General features: G+C 38.2%; 4 protein-coding genes and 1 pseudogene across 8 annotated transcripts in view; 3 read left to right on the plus strand and 2 right to left on the minus strand.

Moving 5' to 3' along the window:
- LOC309512809 overlaps positions 1-2,782 on the minus strand; it is a 31,217-nt pseudogene extending 28,435 nt beyond the window's left edge. The window contains exon 1 of the transcript XR_014211662.1: positions 5-2,782. The product of XR_014211662.1 is annotated as an uncharacterized misc_RNA (transcript). The remainder of the gene's footprint in view (positions 1-4) is intronic.
- LOC309512564 (proteolipid protein 2-like) overlaps positions 1-2,949 on the plus strand; it is a 39,279-nt gene extending 36,330 nt beyond the window's left edge. For all 4 annotated transcript variants that reach the window (XM_082188225.1, XM_082188227.1, XM_082188228.1 and 1 more), the window contains one exon: positions 2,813-2,949. In XM_082188225.1, the coding sequence (XP_082044351.1) occupies positions 2,813-2,919 (107 nt within the window). In that variant the 3' untranslated portion in view covers positions 2,920-2,949. The remainder of the gene's footprint in view (positions 1-2,812) is intronic.
- LOC309512565 (synaptophysin-like) lies at positions 2,813-4,858 on the plus strand. Its single transcript, XM_082188231.1, has 3 exons — positions 2,813-3,011; positions 3,539-3,730; positions 4,540-4,858. Exons 1-3 carry the CDS (start codon positions 2,943-2,945, stop codon positions 4,822-4,824), a joined length of 546 nt encoding a protein of 181 aa, XP_082044357.1. The 5' UTR covers positions 2,813-2,942; the 3' UTR covers positions 4,825-4,858.
- A 3,511-nt stretch (positions 4,859-8,369) lies between these two features.
- Positions 8,370-10,414, plus strand: LOC309512568 (proteolipid protein 2-like). Its single transcript, XM_082188233.1, has 6 exons — positions 8,370-8,628; positions 8,880-8,993; positions 9,173-9,313; positions 9,494-9,592; positions 9,868-9,961; positions 10,222-10,414. Exons 2-6 carry the CDS (start codon positions 8,895-8,897, stop codon positions 10,236-10,238), a joined length of 450 nt encoding a protein of 149 aa, XP_082044359.1. The 5' UTR covers positions 8,370-8,628; positions 8,880-8,894; the 3' UTR covers positions 10,239-10,414.
- A 77-nt stretch (positions 10,415-10,491) lies between these two features.
- LOC309512545 (EMILIN-3-like) lies at positions 10,492-15,888 on the minus strand. Its single transcript, XM_082188193.1, has 4 exons — positions 14,699-15,888; positions 13,925-14,044; positions 13,002-13,831; positions 10,492-12,888 (listed from the first exon to the last, which is right to left on the minus strand). Exons 1-4 carry the CDS (start codon positions 14,845-14,847, stop codon positions 10,931-10,933), a joined length of 3,057 nt encoding a protein of 1,018 aa, XP_082044319.1. The 5' UTR covers positions 14,848-15,888; the 3' UTR covers positions 10,492-10,930.
- Positions 15,889-21,214: the final 5,326 nt, after the last annotated feature.

Here is a 21,214-nt window from a genome sequence, read left to right on the forward strand (position 1 = left end):
TTACCTTCACATTGTAGAGCACAGCTTCTCCTCAACACGATGCTATCCAGTATCCACAGGAATCAGCTGCTGGTTTGAGGTTCAAGTTTTCCCTGGTGTCTGCGCGCGCAATATGCTAATGTTTCGTCTTGATGTCACAACAAAACAGCTTATGACTCGTTTGAAAAACGATTAATTGAATTGAATCAGAGTCGACTCTTACTTTTGAAAGACAATAACTTTATATATGGTGAACTTTCAGATTTAAAACTTTGCAGGATGTTTTCATTCACTTAGAGCTATGTTACACACTAAATGAAAGGTCATAATAGGGGCCCTTTAAAATATAAATGCAATTATATATCCAAGAACCATTTATATTGTGTGGAACAATAAGTAACATAATATAGTACCATGATATAATACATAATACTATTAGTCCAGGAAAAGTAACTCATTTTCGAGCCAAAAATAGAACTAATTGTAAAATAAATTTTTTCAGCATAGATCATTTCTATGAGGTGTCCAGAACAACATACTAAAAGTCCTAATAAATCCTAGTTGAGGAAATATGTTAAATTCTCATCAATCCGAGATGTGTGCCAACAAGGCCAGGCAACAACACACCCCAATGGGGCTATTTTTTTCCTTTACTCCTGTCAAAATGAAACTTTACACAATGTTAGTACCCATGAAAAGTAAAAAAAAATTGTATTACAAGTTTCTTTGAAAATTTGAAAATGAATTTGAATATGCAAATTAGCTATACACTAATCGAATATAGGCTACCCAAAATACACCCGCATAGGCTTAATTTCTTCCTTTACTCCTACCACAATAAAACTTTACACAATGAAAGTCTACAAGAAAAGTAAAACATTTTGTATTAGAAGTTTCTTTGAAAATGAATTTGAATATGCAAATAACCAATATACTAATCGAATATGCCCAAAATACACCCGAATGGACTTATTTTTTCCTTTACTCCTATCATAATCAAACCTCACACAGTGAAAGTATACATGAAAAGTAACATTTTTGTTTTACAAGTTTCTTTGAAAAATCTATTTTAAATATGCAAATGAGCTCAACACTAGGCCTAATTGACTTATGGCCAAGAAACCATAAAGTAACAAGTAGAAAAAACAGGGGCCAAATAACTAACACATTCATGTCCATTCAGTAAGTTAAGCTATTCATAAACACGATAAATTTGAAGTCACTTGCCACACTTACCTGGGTCACTTGCCACAAAAAGACTTAAGAATTGATTGCACAATCTTGCCTCCAGTTGCTTTATACAATTTTTTTTTTTAAATTTTGCGAACAAGCCTTACCTAATGACATTCCCCCACAGATGACATCAGAAGAAAGTCAGAATTGCCATCTTAGTCATTAGTAACGTGGTGAGATAAAATTTTGGGCTGGTAGATTTACAAATGATTGGTATTGTTGGTAAGATTACGAGATTACAGGCAGAAGTCATTCTTACCAACTAAACGATTCACTCTCACACAGAAAACAGATGAAAAATCAGATAGACACACTTTCCAGACATTCCAGCTCTTTAAAATAATTTTGCCAGACACCAAAACTGCTTCTCTTTTTGTAGTTAGCAAGTATTTCAGACCAGGCGGGCCACACATCAGATTTCCACTGTTTGTAAAGTAGCTTTGCAGTGTTATGAGAAGCTAGCAACAGCAATATCTAGGTTAGTTAAAAAAAAAAAAAAACTATAATAAAATTAAAAACACCAAAAAGAAACCTCCCCTGTTGTTGCTACTTTGTCATGATGGGGAGGCTTGTGTGCCTCCGTGACCCTGAAGACTATACCGGCGGGGGTTATACCCCTGGCAGGTACTACCAAGCCAGGCATTTTTCAGGTTAGAGGCCAGTCTAAAAGCAGCATTGCCATCACCCATTGGCAGTAGGATGATTGGATGAAGATTGGGCCGATGTATTTGTCATACATAATATGAATGGTGTTTCTGCCTATGCAAATTAGGACATATTCAATAAGTGTGGCGCTCATGTGCATAATCAAATTCATTTCAAAAGAAACTTGTAATACAGAAAAAGTTACTTTTCATGTATACTTTTACCTATGTAAAGTTTTATTGTGGTAGGAGTAAAGAAAAAAATGAAGCCTATTTGGGTGTATTTTGGGCATATTTGCCGTGTATAGCTCATTTGTATATTAAAATTCATTTTCAAAGAAACTTGTAATACAATTTTTTTTACTTTTCATGGGTACTGTCATTGTGTAAAGTTTCATTTTGACAGGAGTAAAGGAAAAAAATAGCCCCATTGGGGTGTATTGTTGCTGGCCTTATTGGCACACATCTCGGATTGATGAGAATTTAACATATTTCCTCAACTAGGATTTCTTAGGACTTTTAGTATGTTGTTCTGGACACCTCATGACACCTCAAATTTTTTTTTTTACAATTAGTCTGTCGTAAAACGCTACTTTGCCTGGACTATATCTGAAAAGTTAACATTTATTTTTATTAATTAATTTGTTTGTTCCTTCCCTCTTCTTTTTATTATTTATTTATTATTATTAATTTCTTCAAATTGTTACAGTATTTTTCTCTGAACCCCAGTTTAAAACCCTTATTTCATTGAATCCTAGTGTTTTTGTGCACACTGCTTTTTCAAGTGTTTTTTCAAGTGCTGTTTGCATTCCCAAATGCACACTACCAGAACATATGTTTTATTTTTTTTTCTCTCTCTCATGGTGTGGTATAGTCACTCTAGATTCGTTTAAATGCCTTTGATGTAAATAAGTAAATACTTGCTCAGTAACCCTGTTGCCCTGTATCTCTTCCAGGCTCCATCAAGTGTATTTCGATGCCCCCGCCTGCAAGAATGGCCAGACTGAACGTTTCTTCCTGGTCGGGGATTACTCGTCCTCGGCAGAGTTCTTCGTCACCATAGCCGTTTTTGCATTTCTGTATTCCATGGCCGCTCTCAGCATCTATGTCTTTGCCTTCGAGAAGTACCGCGAAAACAATAAAGGACCACTGATTGTGAGTTTTCTTCCATGTTATATAAGCATTAAGGCAGCAGTTTGTCAAATGCTTAGTTCACCCAAACAATTATAAATATTTAATTATTTACTCACCATCATGTCATTCCATGCCCATATGCTAGAAAGGATATTTTTGTGTGTAGAAGAGCTCACATCTCTAAAAATGTCTGAACATTTTTCCAAACAGGTGCTATGTTTATATATAAATTGCTTATTTGAGGTCTGAACAACTATATTCACACCTAAACAACTCTTAAAACTACATTCCGTGACACAATAACAGTAGTATTTGTAAACTATAGTGGGTTTGCTCCTCCACCATTGACGCTTTCTGTGAGAAATACTGGCAGTATCCGGCAGAAACAAGTGGAGTGATACAAATTGTGAGACTTTTCCGTGTGATATCACATAATGGCAGCATTTTGAATGTTGGGTGAACTATTCATTTAACGTAGCAGCTTAGTGTTTCATACAACCCAAGCCTGTATGTTTTTGTATAATTCTATATGAATAAAATTATTGCAGGATTTTGGCGTGACGTGTGTATTCACCTTCATGTGGCTGGTGAGCTCGGCAGCATGGGCGAAGGGTTTGTCGGATGTCAAGACAGCTACAGACCCAGAGAAGGTTCTGGAACTGATCCCCGCCTGTGAACAGGAAGGCAACCGCTGCCGTGAAGTTCACGACCCCGTCATGTCCGGTCTTAATACTTCTGTGGTGAGTCAGTTCTGCTCAGCTCTATGAGAAATTTTTATGTAGTTCACCCCAAAATTTTAATTCTCTCATCATTTACTCACCCTCGTGCCATCCCTGATGTGTATGACTTAACATCAAAATAATTTGGAAAATAATTTTAGGAAAATAATCAATCTCCATATAATGCCATTGAATGGCTGCCGCACACAGCGATCAATACCACCCCAGTGGATGAATCAATGTTTTCTGAAGCAAAATGATAGGTGTGTGCAAGTAAAATACGAATATTTTTGAACTTTTTTAATAATAAATTATCGCTTGAAGTAAGTGCGTTGTGAAGTTTGCACGAGAAGTAACATGAAAGCACAGAGGACTGCCACTTCTCACGCAAACTTCACAACGTGCCTACGTTTATGTCAAACTGAACTAGTGAACGCACCGGTGCTACTGTAGGACAGTTGACTGGAAGCAATGATTTATTGTAAAAAAAAGGTACAAAATATTAGTATTTTTCTTATATTGTACCTATCGTTTCGCGTCAGACGACATTGATTCATCCACTGGGGTCACATGGATTACCGTCACGATATCTAAATGTGGTTTTTCAAGCATCAACTGAGCGGAACCTATTGCATTATATGGACTCAAAGAGATTGATTACTTTCCTAAAAATCTTTATTTGTGTTTATTTGAAAAAGGAAAAGTAATTTACATTGGGGATGGCACGAGGGTGAGTAAAATATTAGGGTGAACTATAATGTCCTTTAATATCTCTCTTGTGAATCAAACTAAATTTTAAACTGCATTGTTAACTGTCTATTTCTCTCCAGGTCTTTGGCTTCCTCAACCTGATCTTGTGGACAGGTAACCTGTGGTTTGTATTCAAGGAGACCGGGATCATTGCACCCTTTATGCGCCAACCGCCCGCCCAAGAGAAGCAGCCCGCCCCTGATTCCTATGGACAGGGAGGTTATGGGCAGCCTGACCCGTACGCTGGCTCCCAGGGAGGCTACCAGCCCGACTACAGCCAGCAAGGCTACAATCAGGGTGGAGAATATGGTCAGGCCGGCTATGAACAGCAGGGGGCACCCACCTCCTTTTCCAACCAGATGTGAGTGAAGAAATATCTGAGGAAGCGGGAGATGGCTGGTGAGTGGAAGGTACGTTTTTGGAGATCTTTTCAATCTCAAAATGCCTTTTTTATACTGTACATTATATTCAAGGTTTGAAACTTTTTCACCCACTTCCCAAATTGGCTACTAAAGTTTTAAGTTACTGGCCATTCAGAACTTCTACTAGCCCCAAAACAAACAAAAAAGGGAAAAAAATGACCCAGATTTTAGATAAATAAAATTTTAATTGCCCACACTTCAACCGAGGGGAAGTGCATTGTAGCATTTTAAACATTTGATTTCAGTTTTTAGTATTTAGTTTTAATACTAAACAAAATCATATGCAATTCATATGAACAAAATCATTTGAAATTTGAATATCAGCCATTTATTGGTTATTATCAGCCAGTATTGCCAGTGGTTATTATCTGCCCCCAAAAAGAAAAAAAAAGAAAAGAAATGACCCAGATTATAGATGATACAATTTTAACCGCCCTGCCCACACTTCAACCGAGGGGAAGTGCATTGTAGCATTTTAAACATTTGATTTCAGTTTTTAGTATTTCATTTTAATACTAAACAAAATCATATGCAATTCATATGAACAAAATCATTTGAAATTTGAATATCCGCCATTTATTGGTTATTATCAGCCAGTATTTTAATATCAGTGTATTCTCTGTCTCTCCACAGAAAGAAGTTGTTCGTGTGAATCTATCAGTGTGGTGCCTGAACCCTACCCACAACCCCACACTTCCTGTTTGTGCGTTTGTGCTTACGTCTGTGAAAGATAAGAGGGGTGGGAGGGGACGGGAGGGGGAGGGGAGGGGGCGGGGCTAATCTAAAATCACATACTGAGGGGAGCGGGATAAAGCAGAGGGGTTTTAATGTGCTGTTTATTATTGTGACGTATACAACTAAAAATGTTCGATCAAATTTCAAAACACTTGAATACTGTACCAAAATATGAAAAAGTATATGAATCTTATTGCTATATGAATTTTTAATTGATGATGTTGACAATAGTGATGCTAAACTTGAGAGAATGTATTTGTGATTACATGAAGAAACAGAAAAAACTGAGACAAACTAAATCCTGAAGAACTGCGGGAACGTCTCCAAGATGCTTGAAGAAACCTTCCTGCAAAGCTACAGTACTGTGAAAAGTACTGGCACTTGTGTTAAAATGCTGTAAAGTGAGAATGCTTTCAAAAATAAAATCACAAATTGAATTTATTTATGATTTAACTTCTATTAACTAATTCAAATCAATATATGGTGTAACGACCCATTGCGTTTAAAACGGCTTTTGTCCAGGTACACTTGCGCATAGTTTTTCAGGTAGCTTTGCAGGAAGGTTTCTTCAAGCATCTTGGAGACGTTCCCGCAGTTCTTCTGGATTTAGTTTGTCTGAGTCTTATTTTAAGGTGAGGTAGTATTAAAGGAACGGCAAAATTCAGCATTTTGTTCCCGCACCCCCTTCTGTCACCTCACGTACCCCAGTTTGAGAACCACTGCCTTTACATATCTTTGTAAAGCAACCTTGGGTGTTGGAAAGGCGCTATATAAATACCAATAATAATAATTATTATTATTATTAACCACCCAAACACAATTTAACACAAACTGCATGATTCCAGTGCTCTGTGAAATAGTCAGTAATTATTTAATGCCATATTACAATGCTGAGGCGTCCTTACACAAAAACAAACAAATTGCACAAATTGCACAAACTTTCCATTTGCATTTGAAATTGAACTCACTTCCCTCACTTCCAAGGCATTAGCATGGCCTTGGAATTAATCATTAATTATGCAGCGGAGGAATGGAAATTTGACAAGCCATTAAAAAGTAATAGTATTGACTTAAGAAACACTTATATTTTTTCAAATATGTTCAATAAATCATGTTCCCTTTCACTCCGGCGATGAATTTTAAAATTAAACTAAATTCTATTTATAAGGTACAACTTTTACATTTTTAGGCATTAGGCTAACGGGAGAGCAGGGGCGAAAGTACCATTTTTCAGAAAAACATAATTTGAAAAGATGATGTTTTAGACAGAGATATACACTCACCTAAAGGATTATTAGGAACACCTGTTCAATTTCTCATTAATGCAATTATCTAATCAACCAATCACATGGCAGTTGCTTCAATGCATTTAGGGGTGTGGTCCTGGTCAAGACAATCTCCTGAACTCCAAACTGAATGTCAGAATGGGAAAGAAAGGTGATTTAAGCAATTTTGAGTGTGGCATGGTTGTTGGTGCCAGACGGGCCGGTCTGAGTATTTCACAATCTGCTCAGTTACTGGGATGTTCACGCACAACCATTTCTAGGGTTTATAAAGAATGGTCTGAAAAGGGAAAAACATCATGCCTTGTTACCACTGTGCAGGCTGGTGGTGTAATGGTGTGGGGGATGTTTTCTTTAGGCCCCTTAGTGCCAATTGGGTATCGTTTAAATGCCACGGCCTACCTGAGCATTGTTTCTGACCATGTCCATCCCTTTATGACCACCATGTACCCATCCTCTGATGGCTACTTCCAGCAGGATAATGCACCATGTCACAAAGCTCGAATCATTTCAAATTGGTTTCTTGAACATGACAATGAGTTCACTGTACTAAAATGGCCCCCACAGTCACCAGATCTCAACCCAATAGAGCATCTTTGGGATGTGGTGGAACGGGAGCTTCGTGCCCTGGATGTGCATCCCACAAATCTCCATCAACTGCAAGATGCAATCCTATCAATATGGGCCAACATTTCTAAAGAATGCTTTCAGCACCTTGTTGAATCAATGCCACGTAGAATTAAGGCAGTTCTGAAGGCGAAAGTGGGTCAAACACAGTATTAGTATGGTGTTCCTAATAATCCTTTAGGTGAGTGTATAATATAATTTCAGTATAATTTCACTTTGAACTGCTCGTTACTTTCGACCCCGTCAGTTGGGACGAAAGTAATACAAGCTAGATTTTTTTTGTGTTACTCTTGTTTTTTTTTAATAGCCTAAATATACCTGAGTATGACCTTGTTAACATGTAACTGCAAACATATTGTGGCCTTTATCTTTGCAACAAATTGTAAATTTACATTTTCATTTTAAATTTCAGTTTCATCAATGTTTCAAAAGTAACCCAACAGTATAAACCTGAATTGTTTAGAATACTTTTTATTGCCAATGTCAATCTATTTTATAAAATATTTTTTCAACATGAAAGTTGAGAAAACTTTCTATGAGTCTATGAAAAAAGCATTGGCCTCAACTAAATACCCACAAACTGAAATTTTCCCCTGAACACACAGGAAATAACTACATTTTCCCTTCACAATAAACCACATTTAGAGAGTCACTTGTGAGTTATGCACACTGTGTGGGTTGTTGTGAACAGGCCTATTTATCATACTCTATGATATGAAAACCATGTAATAACTTCAAATGTCAGATGTATGATTCATCTTGCTCATGATATACTCTAATCATACAAATGCTTTTCCCTTAATAATGGCATTTTTACCAGCATTGATGTCTCTTTTGTCATATTCAAGAGTTTGGGCAAGTTACACAGACCCACCAATAAGGTAGAGCATCCGTTGGCAGGAAGGAACATATCCTGTATATGGCCTACAAGAGAAAAACGATACCAGAGATAATGGGGAATCTTGCGTCATTGTTGTGCAATAGATGTAGCCTATGTGATTAGTTTTCTTACTGCGCCTTTACTCACTTGAGAGGTGGGCTGTGCTGTGTCCCGTTGTGAAATCATCGCATCGAAGATATTTATTCAACTGTTTCTTTTCAGGTATTTAATGCATCAAACATATCACGTGTTTTGACTACGTTTTTAAATTATTATAGGCCACTAAATAGTATTTTGGTAATTGTTTTCTCTATATTTCACTTTTAAAAGTTTGCTGTATTTGGTGGAATAACACTAAAAAGGATGATTTTTACTGTTGTTCAGTTAAAGTAAAATCCAGTGCTCCCTATATATAATTTATCTATATAAACACATTGTCTGGTACTAGATGCTTTTTTATTATTTTCAATCAGGTCACTTAGATCAAGATGGAAGACAAAAAAGAAGATATCCAGCCAGTTTCAGCTGTTGAGCATAAGACAAAATTCATCTGGTCACCAAAGGGGAAGATTTTAGCTCTTGAAATTGTAAGTCTGCCAAGTAGAGTTAAAATGTAGCTAATCAATATTCCTATTGCTTTCAAATAAATAACTCAAAAATCTAAATGGTTTACAAATAGACTTTAATTTGATGCTACATACTGTATATTACATGCAAGCTGTAGGTGATTCATCTTGATGTATACTTCTTTTTTGTTTTAAATTAGGGTCTGTGTCTCATTGTGATTATTTGCAAAGCAGTCTCTGCTGGATGCTATTTGTGGAGCCCCATTATAGAGCTGGTCTGGGCCATTATCATCTTCATTGTTCATGGCATGGATCTGCAGATAGAGATATTCCGATGGACGGTAAAATATCCATGCTCTGGATATTGGATTCTCTAGATTAGATGTAAAAAAAAAAATATATATTATATTATTACCTAACCACCTAAGTGCAACTCACTCAATAGTTTTTATTCTCAACCTCCTTCCTTTTTTGTACTGAAAATTAACAAAAAAAGTTACATGTTTTCATTTGTCTTGCAGGACTTCATTAGAGCAATCACAGGCTCACTCATCTTGCTCATTACTTCTCTTGTCTGCATTAACTGGTCATGGGAAATACCTGGGGAAGTTGCTGGTTCGGTGAGTAAATAAGCAAAGAATATGTTTCTGGCTGAAAGAATCATGTGAAAAGGCAAAATAATTAAAGTTTTAGGTTGTTGGGCCTCTAAATGTATTTCTAATGGTGTTGCTGTCAAACTCACTAACACGTTTTATAAAATGAGATCATATAATAATCTGTTTAGTGATAAGATGTAATAAGTATAGTGGTGATTATGTCCTGTTGTGCATTTTATGATCCTTGTGCTTTTACAATTGATTTTTCAAACTTTTTTCATGTTTGATCTTTCTTTAAGATTTTTGGTGTGATAGCAGCAGCAGTGTTTGGGTATGACACTTTTACCATACTCAAATACATCAAGGAACTGAAAGAGCAGGGGAGGATTGGTAGTAAGTACAATGCATCAGCACCAACAGAGCTACTATACATAATCACCTTTAGATTTATATATGAGGGCTTTCAAGCGTACCTTTTACATTTAATTGGGGGGAAAAAAATCATATGTTGCATGTTGGTTTCAAAAATTCACAGAAGTACAGGTCCAAAAACATCACAGTTTCAACTGTTTTAGCCAGACTTTAATGATAACCCAGCTCATCAAATCAAATGTGGAATAACTGCTTTACCTGTTCTTTTTTTTCTTTCCCAGATGTAATTTTCTTCTAAACGTAGGAAAAATTGAATACAACAGGCAGGAACTCATAAGGCTTCCACATATGTTTATGGTTGATTATTGTGTTATTTTTTGTCATGTCATGTTTAAAGTCTAAATGTGAAATTGAATGATGACATTTTACATTTCAATTTACTTCATGTTATGACATTAAAGAGTGCAATTATTAGCCTGTTGCCAATTGAATGTTTTCTGTTTGAGATCCATAATATACACAGTAATTTGTCAACCTCATAAACTAATAAATGAAGTGAGATTTCAACATTTTATTAAGAACCAGCTTTCACAAACCACATATAAACAGACAAGAACAAACAAGTAAAAAGGGTAACAAAAGTTTTAAAAAATTCACAAAGGTTGTTGAGCATGTTCAAGAAATGTTGAATCTACCACATGAACACAACAGTCTCTTTAATTTAAAAAAATCCTACAATAAAAACATTTGCAAAGTCAGGCATCTATTTTATATAAAAAAATATTCACAAAAACACATACAATGAATACACCTATCAACCCTTAAACTCCTATACAATACAGCAACACCACAGTCTGGGAAGAGGGAATTTCAACAACACTTATCATACAACAGATGTTGGTAAGAGAAAAGTCTCCTGAGAAAGATACTATATAATAGTATATGTCTTGAGTATGGACTGTCTGCACATTATAAAGTGCACTTGAATTACTAGTCACCTCTGTGCTGTGTGGGGACTGCAAACTGGTCTCCTCTTGGATGGGTTGGTTCTGTTGTGTTTTGTTCTTCCATTTGTTGTGTTGTAGCTAAATCATCCCCGGCTTTCCTAGTAGACCCAGATGGTCCAGTGCAGTTTTGAATGCTATCTCTGAGCTCGGATAGCTGGTGAGAATGGTTAACAAGGGTGCTATTAACATGAGACAGATACCCATCAGAGTGCCTCTCTAGCTCTCCTCGAATTCTCTCTAGGTCATCAGCCAGGTGTGCCAGCCCTCCACACTGACCCTCCACACGGGCAACACGACCCCCGACTTCATCTACCTCCTTCTGAACACCCAGGGCAGTCGAGCGGCAACCCTGTAGCTCTCCGGCCACTCTGCGCCGCAGATCCTGGAGTTCCCCTTTCAGACGGGTCAACTTTCGCTCCCCAGTACCCAACATAGATGCCTGTCGTCCCACCAGCTGAACCACACCCTTCACTTGCTGTGCAAGCCTCTCTTCTCTCTCTTGCCAGGTGAGGTTTGTGTGGCCGACCTCTCTAATCACAGAGCCAAGAGACTCTTGCAAGCCACAGAGAGATTTGTTAACAGAGTTCACACTAACTTTCAGCAGGGTCACCTCACCCTGAAGACCTACCTCCTCCTGTTTCTCTGCCAACTGGACAAGAAGATTATATAGCGTGGCATTGAGGTTGTTCAATCTCTGTACTTGTAAATCAAGTTTTCCGTTCAGTTCCTTGTGGTTGTCCTCAATGTTCTCCTCCTCAGTTGCCAAAGGAGCTGCATATCCAGTAAGAATAGGCTGTGGAACACAAGATGAAGTGCACATGACCTCTATGGATTTAAGCTGTTTCTGTAAACGGTCCAAATCGTCCTCAACACTTCTTCTGAGTGATTCTACGTCTGTCTCCAGTGTGGGCACAGCCTGACCCTCCAGCAAAGTTGGTGCTGTGACATTACCTAGCTCGTCCACTGCAGCCAAGAGCCGACTTTCAAGAGCCTTAAGCTTCCCCTCTATTTGTGTCTCCAAGTCGGTGGGCACTCTTTTGTTAATGCTCGCCTGCTCTTGATTCAATGCAATATTCATCTTGGATTCCACATAAGCCAGTCGTCCCTCCAACATGCCCTCTATATGGTCCTTGTGTCCACCAAGTTCGGCACGTAGGTGTATTTGGGACTCATTCAATCCACCCACTGACTGCTCCACATGAATTATCCTTTCAGTTAGCCCTGATACAGCAATACAACAACCCTCTTCAGGCTCCAGGTCTTGAAGCTGAGCCTGAAGTTTTTGGAGTTCTGTCCTCAATCCTACGGCCCTGATGTCTGTGACTTGCTCAATCTGATCTTGTCCATTTAAAAGTTCCTCCTTGCACTGTAGCCGCACCTCTGCCATGCGAACCTCACAGCGCTCCTCAGCACTCTCCACACGTTTTTCAAAGCCATCTAAGATAGCCACCCGAGCTTCACTCATTTTGGACTCCACCATTGTCTCCAGGGCCTTTTGGAATTCAGTTTGAGTAAGGTTCACTGACCCTTCTGACAATCTTTGAAGGGTGTTGTTGTGACCAACAACGGCTCCTCTCAACCCTTCCAGCTCAGATGCCTTTGCCACAAGCTCTGCTCGCAGCTCTGAAACCTTTTCAGCCAAATCGACCAAGTTTGGGAACTGCCCCACCACATCTGAACCCTCAATATCCGGTGCACCTCCAGGTAAATCTCCGAAACCCACAGAAGAGTCCCTAGACAGGGAAGGAGCAGCAATAGGGCTGGGTGCAACAGAAATAAGTGCAGTCAACATCCGGTTGGCATCTTCACGGAGGGAGGCACGCAAGCTGGCCTCCAGGCCTGTCACTGTACCACGGAGAGTCTCAAGACCAAGAGAGAGTCGCTGCACATCCTCTTCTATCCTATCCAACCGCTCGTCTTCGATAATGTTGTCACCATGATCTGTGAATTAATCATATTTATTTATTTATTTGTGCTCACAACACAAAAAAATGCTGATTCTAAAACAACTGTATAAACTGTATAGAGTATGTAACTGCATATAGCTTATTTACCTTGGTTTGTTTCACTACCACCAGAGGGCGCCTGTGCATTGGAAGCAGGCTCTATCTCAGTGTGATCTGGTTGAGGATCTTGGTAGTCTGTGATTGGCTCATTCTCTTCTAGGATTAAGTCATGGCCAAGATCTTGATGCTCTGGCATGGGTTCAGGAGAAACTATTTCCGGTTCTTGGTGGTCTGAATAAGGTTCAACTGAGGTATCTTGGGAAGAGGGCCCTGTATTAGGGCCTGGGTATCCATTCATGGCATTATATTGTGTTTGAGGTTGATTCCAGGGGTTTCCATTGAAGTTGAGATGATCAAATTGTCCGTTAAATGAAGGCACTGGACCCTTTTGAGAGGGATTGGGGCCTTTAAAAGAAGGCATGGGACCTTTCTGCATAGGCATGGGTCTTTTAAACGAAGGCATGGGACCTTTCTGTGCAGACATAGGCCCTTTAAAAGAAGGCATGGGACCCTTTTGCATAGGCATGGGCCCTTTAAAAGAAGACATGGGACCTTTCTGTGCAGGCATAGGTCCTTTAAAAAAATGCATGGGACCCTTCTGTGCAGGCATGGACCCTTTAAAAGGAGGCATAGGGCCCTTCTGCATAGGCATGGGCCCCTTAAAAGGAGGCATAGGGCCCTTCTGCATAGGCATGGGCCCTTTAAAACGAGGCATAGGACCCTTCTGTGCAGGCATTGGTCCTTTAAATAGGGGCCTTGCTTTCATTCCATATGCCGCAGTACAACCGACACCTGCATAACCAGGACAGCATTTCCACTCCAGCTCAGTCAGAGTCTTATATGCAACTTTATACATAGGCTTGTAGTATGTGCGATACCTGTAAAAACAGACAGGGTGTCAAAATGATCTAAGTGTATTTTAACATTAATTGCATGTATGAAAGTGATACAATTATTAATAGCTGCCTTACTTTATAGTTGGGCATTTCTGACCCCAAGCACACTTGTTGTACTCTGCCTTCATGAAGGGAGTCGCTCCATCCTGAATAGTGAATGAGACAGTTCTCTCCACAACATAAGCACAGTGGTTCCTGAGAGAGAAAGAGTTAGTCAACACAATAGTTAACATGAACTAACACTAAACAATACTTATACAGCAATTATTCATCTTGTTCAACAATTTATTATTCTACATATACATTTTAATATTAAAAGTTATATACATTAACATTTGTTTATTTTTCTACTACTAACAATGAACAATTTATAGTATTAAGCAAAACGAATAAAACCAGTAAATATTATCATTCATTGTTGATGATTATACCTAATACATTTACTGATGCTAATGTATAGAACTTTGTTGTGAAGTGCAACATTCAATTCACAATGAATTCACCAAATTTGAGTAAATTTATGACTACACCTCAGTGTAAACTAAACAGATTATGCCCAATTTACAAAACTGGAAAAGATGTTAACTCAACAGGTATTTAGTGTCTACAGTAGATTTATTTAAGTCATCATGGGTCATATTTTCTTAACTACAATCTTAATCAGCATGGAATGGAATGGAATTAACATTAACATGTTTTCCAACACAGAGTCAGTAAATAGATCAAGTGCAGCAGTGTAGGCTGTATTGCCTCACAGATGTGTCTGAAATTATTTAGTAACATTCCATGGCTATTTGGCTATCTGTACCATCAATTAAGAGAATGGATTTTTCACTCATGGATACTCACTTATGCCTGGCCGTTGGTTTCTCTGAGTTGTACTGAGGATGTGGTCCTGAGTAGAGGCTATATCGGCTTGATGCAGGGTGAAATGCTGCCACAGTCAGAAAAGAACTCCAAAGAAGAAAAAAACAGCACAAGATCATCTCCAGTAACATGATTTTTGTATATTATCAATTAAAAAAAATAAAAATTACGGAAAACCCTCTATTGCCAGACCAAAATCTTTGTGTAAAAAAAGTGTAACACTAGCTAGTGCCACATCTATCCATGTTGTTCATAGTCAAAACAAAAAACTCAAAAAAATAGTCTCTACAAAGGACACTGTGCATGTGCTCCAGTTGTGGTGGTGATGCTGAGATTCCTGCAGACTGCTGGGACTGAGAGTCCTGGTCACCTCATAAAACACTGGACCACCTCATTTACATAGATCCACCCACTATGCCACCTAACACAATTCACACAAAGATGGTATTCTTGAGACCTGACCAACACAGTAGAACAGTGATGTTCGGAAGTTTTGAAGGAAAGACTTAAAGATGGATAAATCATGATAACAATTATTAGTATAAGTGAATTACTTCAGAATAAATCAAAACATAGGCTACATCAATTATTAGTAATTATCATGAACTGATATCAATTTAAAAGTTAGCTCTTGCCTTCTGAAAGGAACAGGTATATGACTGGTGTATTTATGTTACATATGGCTGCATTTAATCTAGTTATAGGAATGTGTTTTTAAACCCTCAGTCTGATGTAACGTGTCTGATTATTGGCCGTTTTCTGAACACTAAATGATACAGGAGCATATGGGTCTGTACATAAGCTAAAAAAAAACATATGGACTCACTAGCTGTAGGCTGCAGTCACACACTCACACACACAAACACGGGCACAGCCATATGGAACAAATACAGTTTTACTCAGATAAACACTGGGAGTCGGACTGTAAATATTAACGATTACTTGACAATAGCAAAATAGCTCTAATGAAAAAGATACAATGTGAAAGAGCTTCTTTCCTGTTGACCATGTTTGTCCCATATTGGATTAATTGCAAAGCTGAACAAACGAACAATCATTGAAGATACCGCTCCTTTCTCTTTATTGCTGTAACATCCGTCCACAGTAAGTGTATCCATGGCTGTCACTATGGTAGCGGTCGGGGCGGTGGTTGTGTTGCAGTCCTTGAACTACAGGTCTGGGGAAAAAGTGAGAATTCCAAACACTCTTCACTACTCATACACCTTAATTGTGCACAGCCCCCCAAAAAGTCACCTATCACACACCACCAGCAAACAAACACACCACCTCAAACTTGCCTTCTAAAAAAACACAAAGGCAAAACACCCCATGCCTTTGTTTAGTTGCAGTGGCTAATTAGCCGACAATGTTTACCCTGTTTCCAAGGGCTGTGCTGCTCTAATGTGAGGGTCAGGAATCTGTATACACAGGCTCCTATTTTCACATTTGCAAATTTGCAAAAGCCCTGCTAATGTGGTCATACAGGTCTGAAATACAGGTCTGAAATAATAAAATATGTCTCCATTGTTTATGTAAATCACCGTTAGGATGACCTGAAAACTAAAAGTGTGTAAAAGAACATTACGTAAACAAAAATGACTGATAATGAATATTTTTAGGAAACATTTGGGTGTTTCTTCAACTATGGCTGCATTTGCTTAAACGGCAAATTGCAGCTTGATTAAAAATGAAGTTCAGAAGTTATATTTGCATTGATATCTCTTTCTTTGTCAACATACTCAAAAGTAATTTTTTGCTTCTTTAGTTAATTAAAATAAGCCAATGCAACTTAATTATTGTACATTTGGTAACAAATTCAAATTCATTTAACTGTGTGCGATATAAGATCCACTTATACTGTATCTAAAATAGGAATTAACAATCCATTTGTGTCAGGATTGCATGGATCATTTTCGCTAACACTGGATGGGACTGGATGGGGAGATTAAATGTTTAAATTAAGTGTTGTTGTTTTTAGCAAAATTATAAGATTGTCACCGTTTACTTTTCTGTAAGATTCAAGGTCTGGGTCTGGGACCAGGTTAAAATACTAAACTTCATCCATAAGAACATTTCAAAAGGAGCAAAAATAAATAAAGACATGGAAAACGTTTATAAGACAGTTCATATAAAAAGAAAATCATTTTAAATCTGTTATAATTTTACTAAAAAGAAATCAACCTGAAGCTGAAGAAACACCGGTTACATTCTCTGATTCGATATCACACTTTCTTCTCAACAAGTAAAGCAATTTCAGCTCAAATCAACATTTCATGCCCATGTCATTATAACAAAATAAAATGAACATTTAAATGGTGAGAATGAGGTCTTTTTTAAAAGACTACATGCCATAGCTCTGGCTTGTTTCAATTTCAAATGACTTTCCCTAAAGAAATGACTCCCGAAAGTTAAGTATGTGTGTCAGTGTGTCACCTCCCTCATTTTATTCACCAACTGACAAAACATGCACAGTATGTTGTTGGCACTGGCTTTCCACTACCACACCGGGCACACATACACCATTCTTCACAACCACCTCCACCCAGGAAGTCCACAGGATATGACATCACAATGAACCAGCTGTTCAGGCCTCAAACTCTCATAATGCTGTTCTGTATTCAGTAGTGGGCAGAGCCTTCATTCATCAGGTGTAATGATGTGTTACACCTCAAGTAGGGTGGAGCCCTTTTTCATTTCAATCACTATTTGTACCCCTGTAGAAGCTGAATGATTTAAAGAGCGCAAAACATGGTAGGCTATGGGGTGTGTTCAGGGTCAAATGTTCATTATAAGGGGAAAGAAACCATAAGCAGAAGTTTTAGAATGGCTTTCAACATGGATAAAGATGCATTATTTCTCTCTCACTCTAGTGTTTTTCTTCCTGTTGCCTTTGTCTGTCGAAAAAATTAGCACCAACCATCCACATTCAACTCCTGATGGTGAAATCAGTCAAGTCAACTGTGTGTTTGTCTGTCATGTTTGGTGTGAAGTGTGGCTGATGGCTGGCACATTTCCATTACACAAACTTACGGAAGCAAGACTGTGAATGCTTGTTCTTTTATTGATCTACTTTTATAGTATCTATAATAGTCAATGGCATATGGGTGATGGATTCACTATCAAAATGTTTATGGATATTATACTGAAATTACAATTTTAAGCCTTTATAGCTAGCTACCAATAATTTTTCTCAAATACAGCAATTCAGAAAGATTAAAAAAATATCTCAGCACAACACAGAGAAGCAAATTAAAGTTAATACTATAGAAAGAGCTAAATTGCCAAAACAACATCACATGCCATCAGAGATGATACAGGCATTCATGCATGCCGTCACTTCTCAAGGTTGTTGAGGGGACAAATTTGTAGTACACCACTTTGTTTATTCCCCATAACTCCCTCCTTAGTGTCCTTCTCTCTCCACACACATGCTGAATAAACACAATATTGGATGATGATACACTGTCCCCATTATCATTTTAACAGTGATGACAGAAATCAAGGGCGAAATTGTCAATCACACATTGGGGGGGACAGCTGTGGGACTTTTTGTGTTGGTGCATGCACACATTTTTTTAATCAAAATAAAATAAAAGTCAGAGTCCGAATGTTTGTAATTGTATAACACGACAAGGAATTTTATTACATCTGATCGTCAAACCAACGTATAGGCCTACTCACCCTGTAATGATTACAGCATCGGCATCAATTTCAAGCCTGAATTGACGACAAAGCGGCCAGTGATCTCTCTCTTATATTCTTCTATAAACATATAGTGGCCAGGGCCGCATTAAGACCTCACTGGGCCCCGGGGCTACGAGTTGCCAATATATTTTAATTTTTTATAAACGCTATAAATCCATCCATTTGTTTCCCTAAAACGTTATAAATCCATCAATTTTTTCCCAAAACGCTACAAATCCATACATTTTTGGAAAAAAATTATGGATTTGTAGCGATTTGGGAAAAAAGCGTTTGTCTTTAAAAAAAGTATTTTGTCTTTTATTTTTCGTTTTCGCATTTATGAGAAAAAAAAACAAAACAATGTTAGGCTACGTGACAGTTCTCCATTACAGAAGCGGTACTAAAAGACTTTAAAACTTTCACAGAGACCTCAAACAGAAGGCACAAAGCCTTTCTTTAAATCGACTTTCGTTTTGTATTAATTGTATCTTAATTTTTATACATTTTCCGTTAACCAATTTCCTGGATTTAATAGCCTAAATAAAAAGTAGGCTAAATATAGCCTATATAATCAAGCCGGCGCCTGAACTGGAGCTTTTTACCATTCATAGATATGTGCCAAATGTCTGTCAGATTTCGCGCTCCTAACTCTTCTTCTGTTTGGTTTTTCCTAACTCACTGACGGTGCACGAGCTACTAAAAGGTATAGGGAAAACATGACATGGATTTCAGGAGAAATAGGTTTTGTTAATGTATATTGTAAGGTCAGTCGAATGGATTTGGGAAATGGACCGGCCGGGATTTTATATTTTCGGAGCTGGAAAGAAAGACGTATTTGCAATCACATCGATATTGCCCGCATAATCATACAGTAGGCCTACGATCAAATATTGGGGGGGACAAATTGTCCTTCTTTGAATATTGGGGGGGACGTGTCCCCCTGTCCCCCCATAGAATTACGCCTATGACAGAAATGATAGAAAGTAGGGTCATTGCTTGAACTCCCAGGGTCCAGAACAAGTTTTTATAGATGAAATTGAATGCACAGTTTCTTTAATCAAGTACTTTTATTAAATACACTTCATATGTGTGTGCTTCACATGACTTACATTTATTCATTTAGCATGCATATGTTTCCCCAAATATGAATGATCGACTAATTACACTATTTTGTGACATTTTAAAGTATTTTTTAGAGATTTTATCAGGCTGATGCTTAATGTTTTGGAATTTTAGGCTGCATGCGAAATCGCATAGCCTACTTCCCTATATAGTAGGTGAAAAAACAGGATGTGACAAAAAAAAGTATAGCCTATCCGAATTCACAGCACTCATAAAAGAGTAGGCAAATAGTAGCCTACCTGGATGGGTGACCTACTTCTTCCGGCGAGATTCTGAAGTGTGTAGCCTATTCGATGGACACTTTACTATTCTATGAGACCATGGCATGGGAGAGGATTTGTGAATGGCAGTGAAGCGAAGTAGGGGTAGGTCACATAGATATCGTTTTTCAATTTTTTTTTAATGTGTTTATACCGTAGTATATGCGTACATAACACAAACACACATAACAAATTGCCAGCTGCTGCTTTGCTGTGGCTTAAATAGCGATTCCAGTTTTGGGACGCAGATTTTTGCTTGCACGCGAATGCATTGAACGTCTTCAGTTCGCCATTACCTGTACACCGCTTGGCTTGGATGCGCTGTAAAACCGTGGCATTTGGTTCTGGCGCCTCCTGGTGTTTACTTGTGCAATTTCATTGTTTTGTGTGTGTGTGTGTGTGTGTGTGTGTGTGTGTGTGTGTGTGTGTGTGTGTGTGTGTGTGTGTGTGTGTGTGTGTGTGTGTGTGTGTGTGTGTGTGTGTGTGTGTGTGTGTGTGTGTGTGTGTGTGTGTGTGTGTGTGTGTGTGTGTGTGCATTTGAGTTGGATTGTCATTTTGTTCATTGGTTTGCTCATTGTATTATCATTATTAGGTTTTGTTAAATTATTTAGTTATTTGGGTTGGTTGTGTTTCCTTTCTTCATTTGCTTTGCACTCAATTAAGGAGCTGATCATTTGTGGTTTATTTAGGTTTTTGTGTGTGTGTGTGTGTGTGTGTGTGTGTGTGTGTGTGTGTGTGTGTGTGTGTGTGTGTGTGTGTGTGTGTGTGTGTGTGTGTGTGTGTGTGTGTGTGTATTGTGTTGGGTGGGTTTAAATAATTATTGTATCTTTGGGTTTTTTGCTTGGTTGGTTGGTTGGTTTGAAGTGTTTAATTTGTAGCAGTCTAACACCAAAGAAAGAAACCACCTTTGGTTTTGTAATCCTTTTTTGTGTGTGTGTGTGTGTGTGTGTGTGTGTGTGTGTGTGTGTGTGTGTGTGTGTGTGTGTGTGTGTGTGTGTGTGTGTGTGTGTGTGTGTGTGTGTGTGTGTGTGTGTGTGTGTGTGTGTGTGGGTTTGTGTGTGTGACCTGTTTTTTTGTTAGTGGCCGGTCCATGTGATCTGACTAAAACGAAGAACGAAGCCCATTGTGATTAAAGGCTTGTATTCTTATAAGTGAAGTATTTTGGCCATTAATGCCAGTGAATGTTCGCTTTTGGTTTACGCCTACTGGTTGAAATTAAGTAAAGTGTTTTTTTTTATTATTATTGATGTTGAGCTCAATGTGTTTTAGTAACGATTTGATAAATAAACTTGTGGTCTGTGGCATTACGTTTCTGCCCAAGCCTGTTATCGGGGAGGCTTAAATTTGGGGTCCCTTAATAGTCCCTAGTACGGGCTTTATTAGTGTAAGTTGATTGGGTCACAATCACATATATCTACAGTTAATATACAGT

The sequence above is a fragment of the Leuciscus leuciscus genome (assembly GCF_965113295.1).
Source record: "Leuciscus leuciscus genome assembly, chromosome: 13".
Taxonomy (NCBI): Eukaryota; Metazoa; Chordata; class Actinopteri; order Cypriniformes; family Leuciscidae; genus Leuciscus; species Leuciscus leuciscus.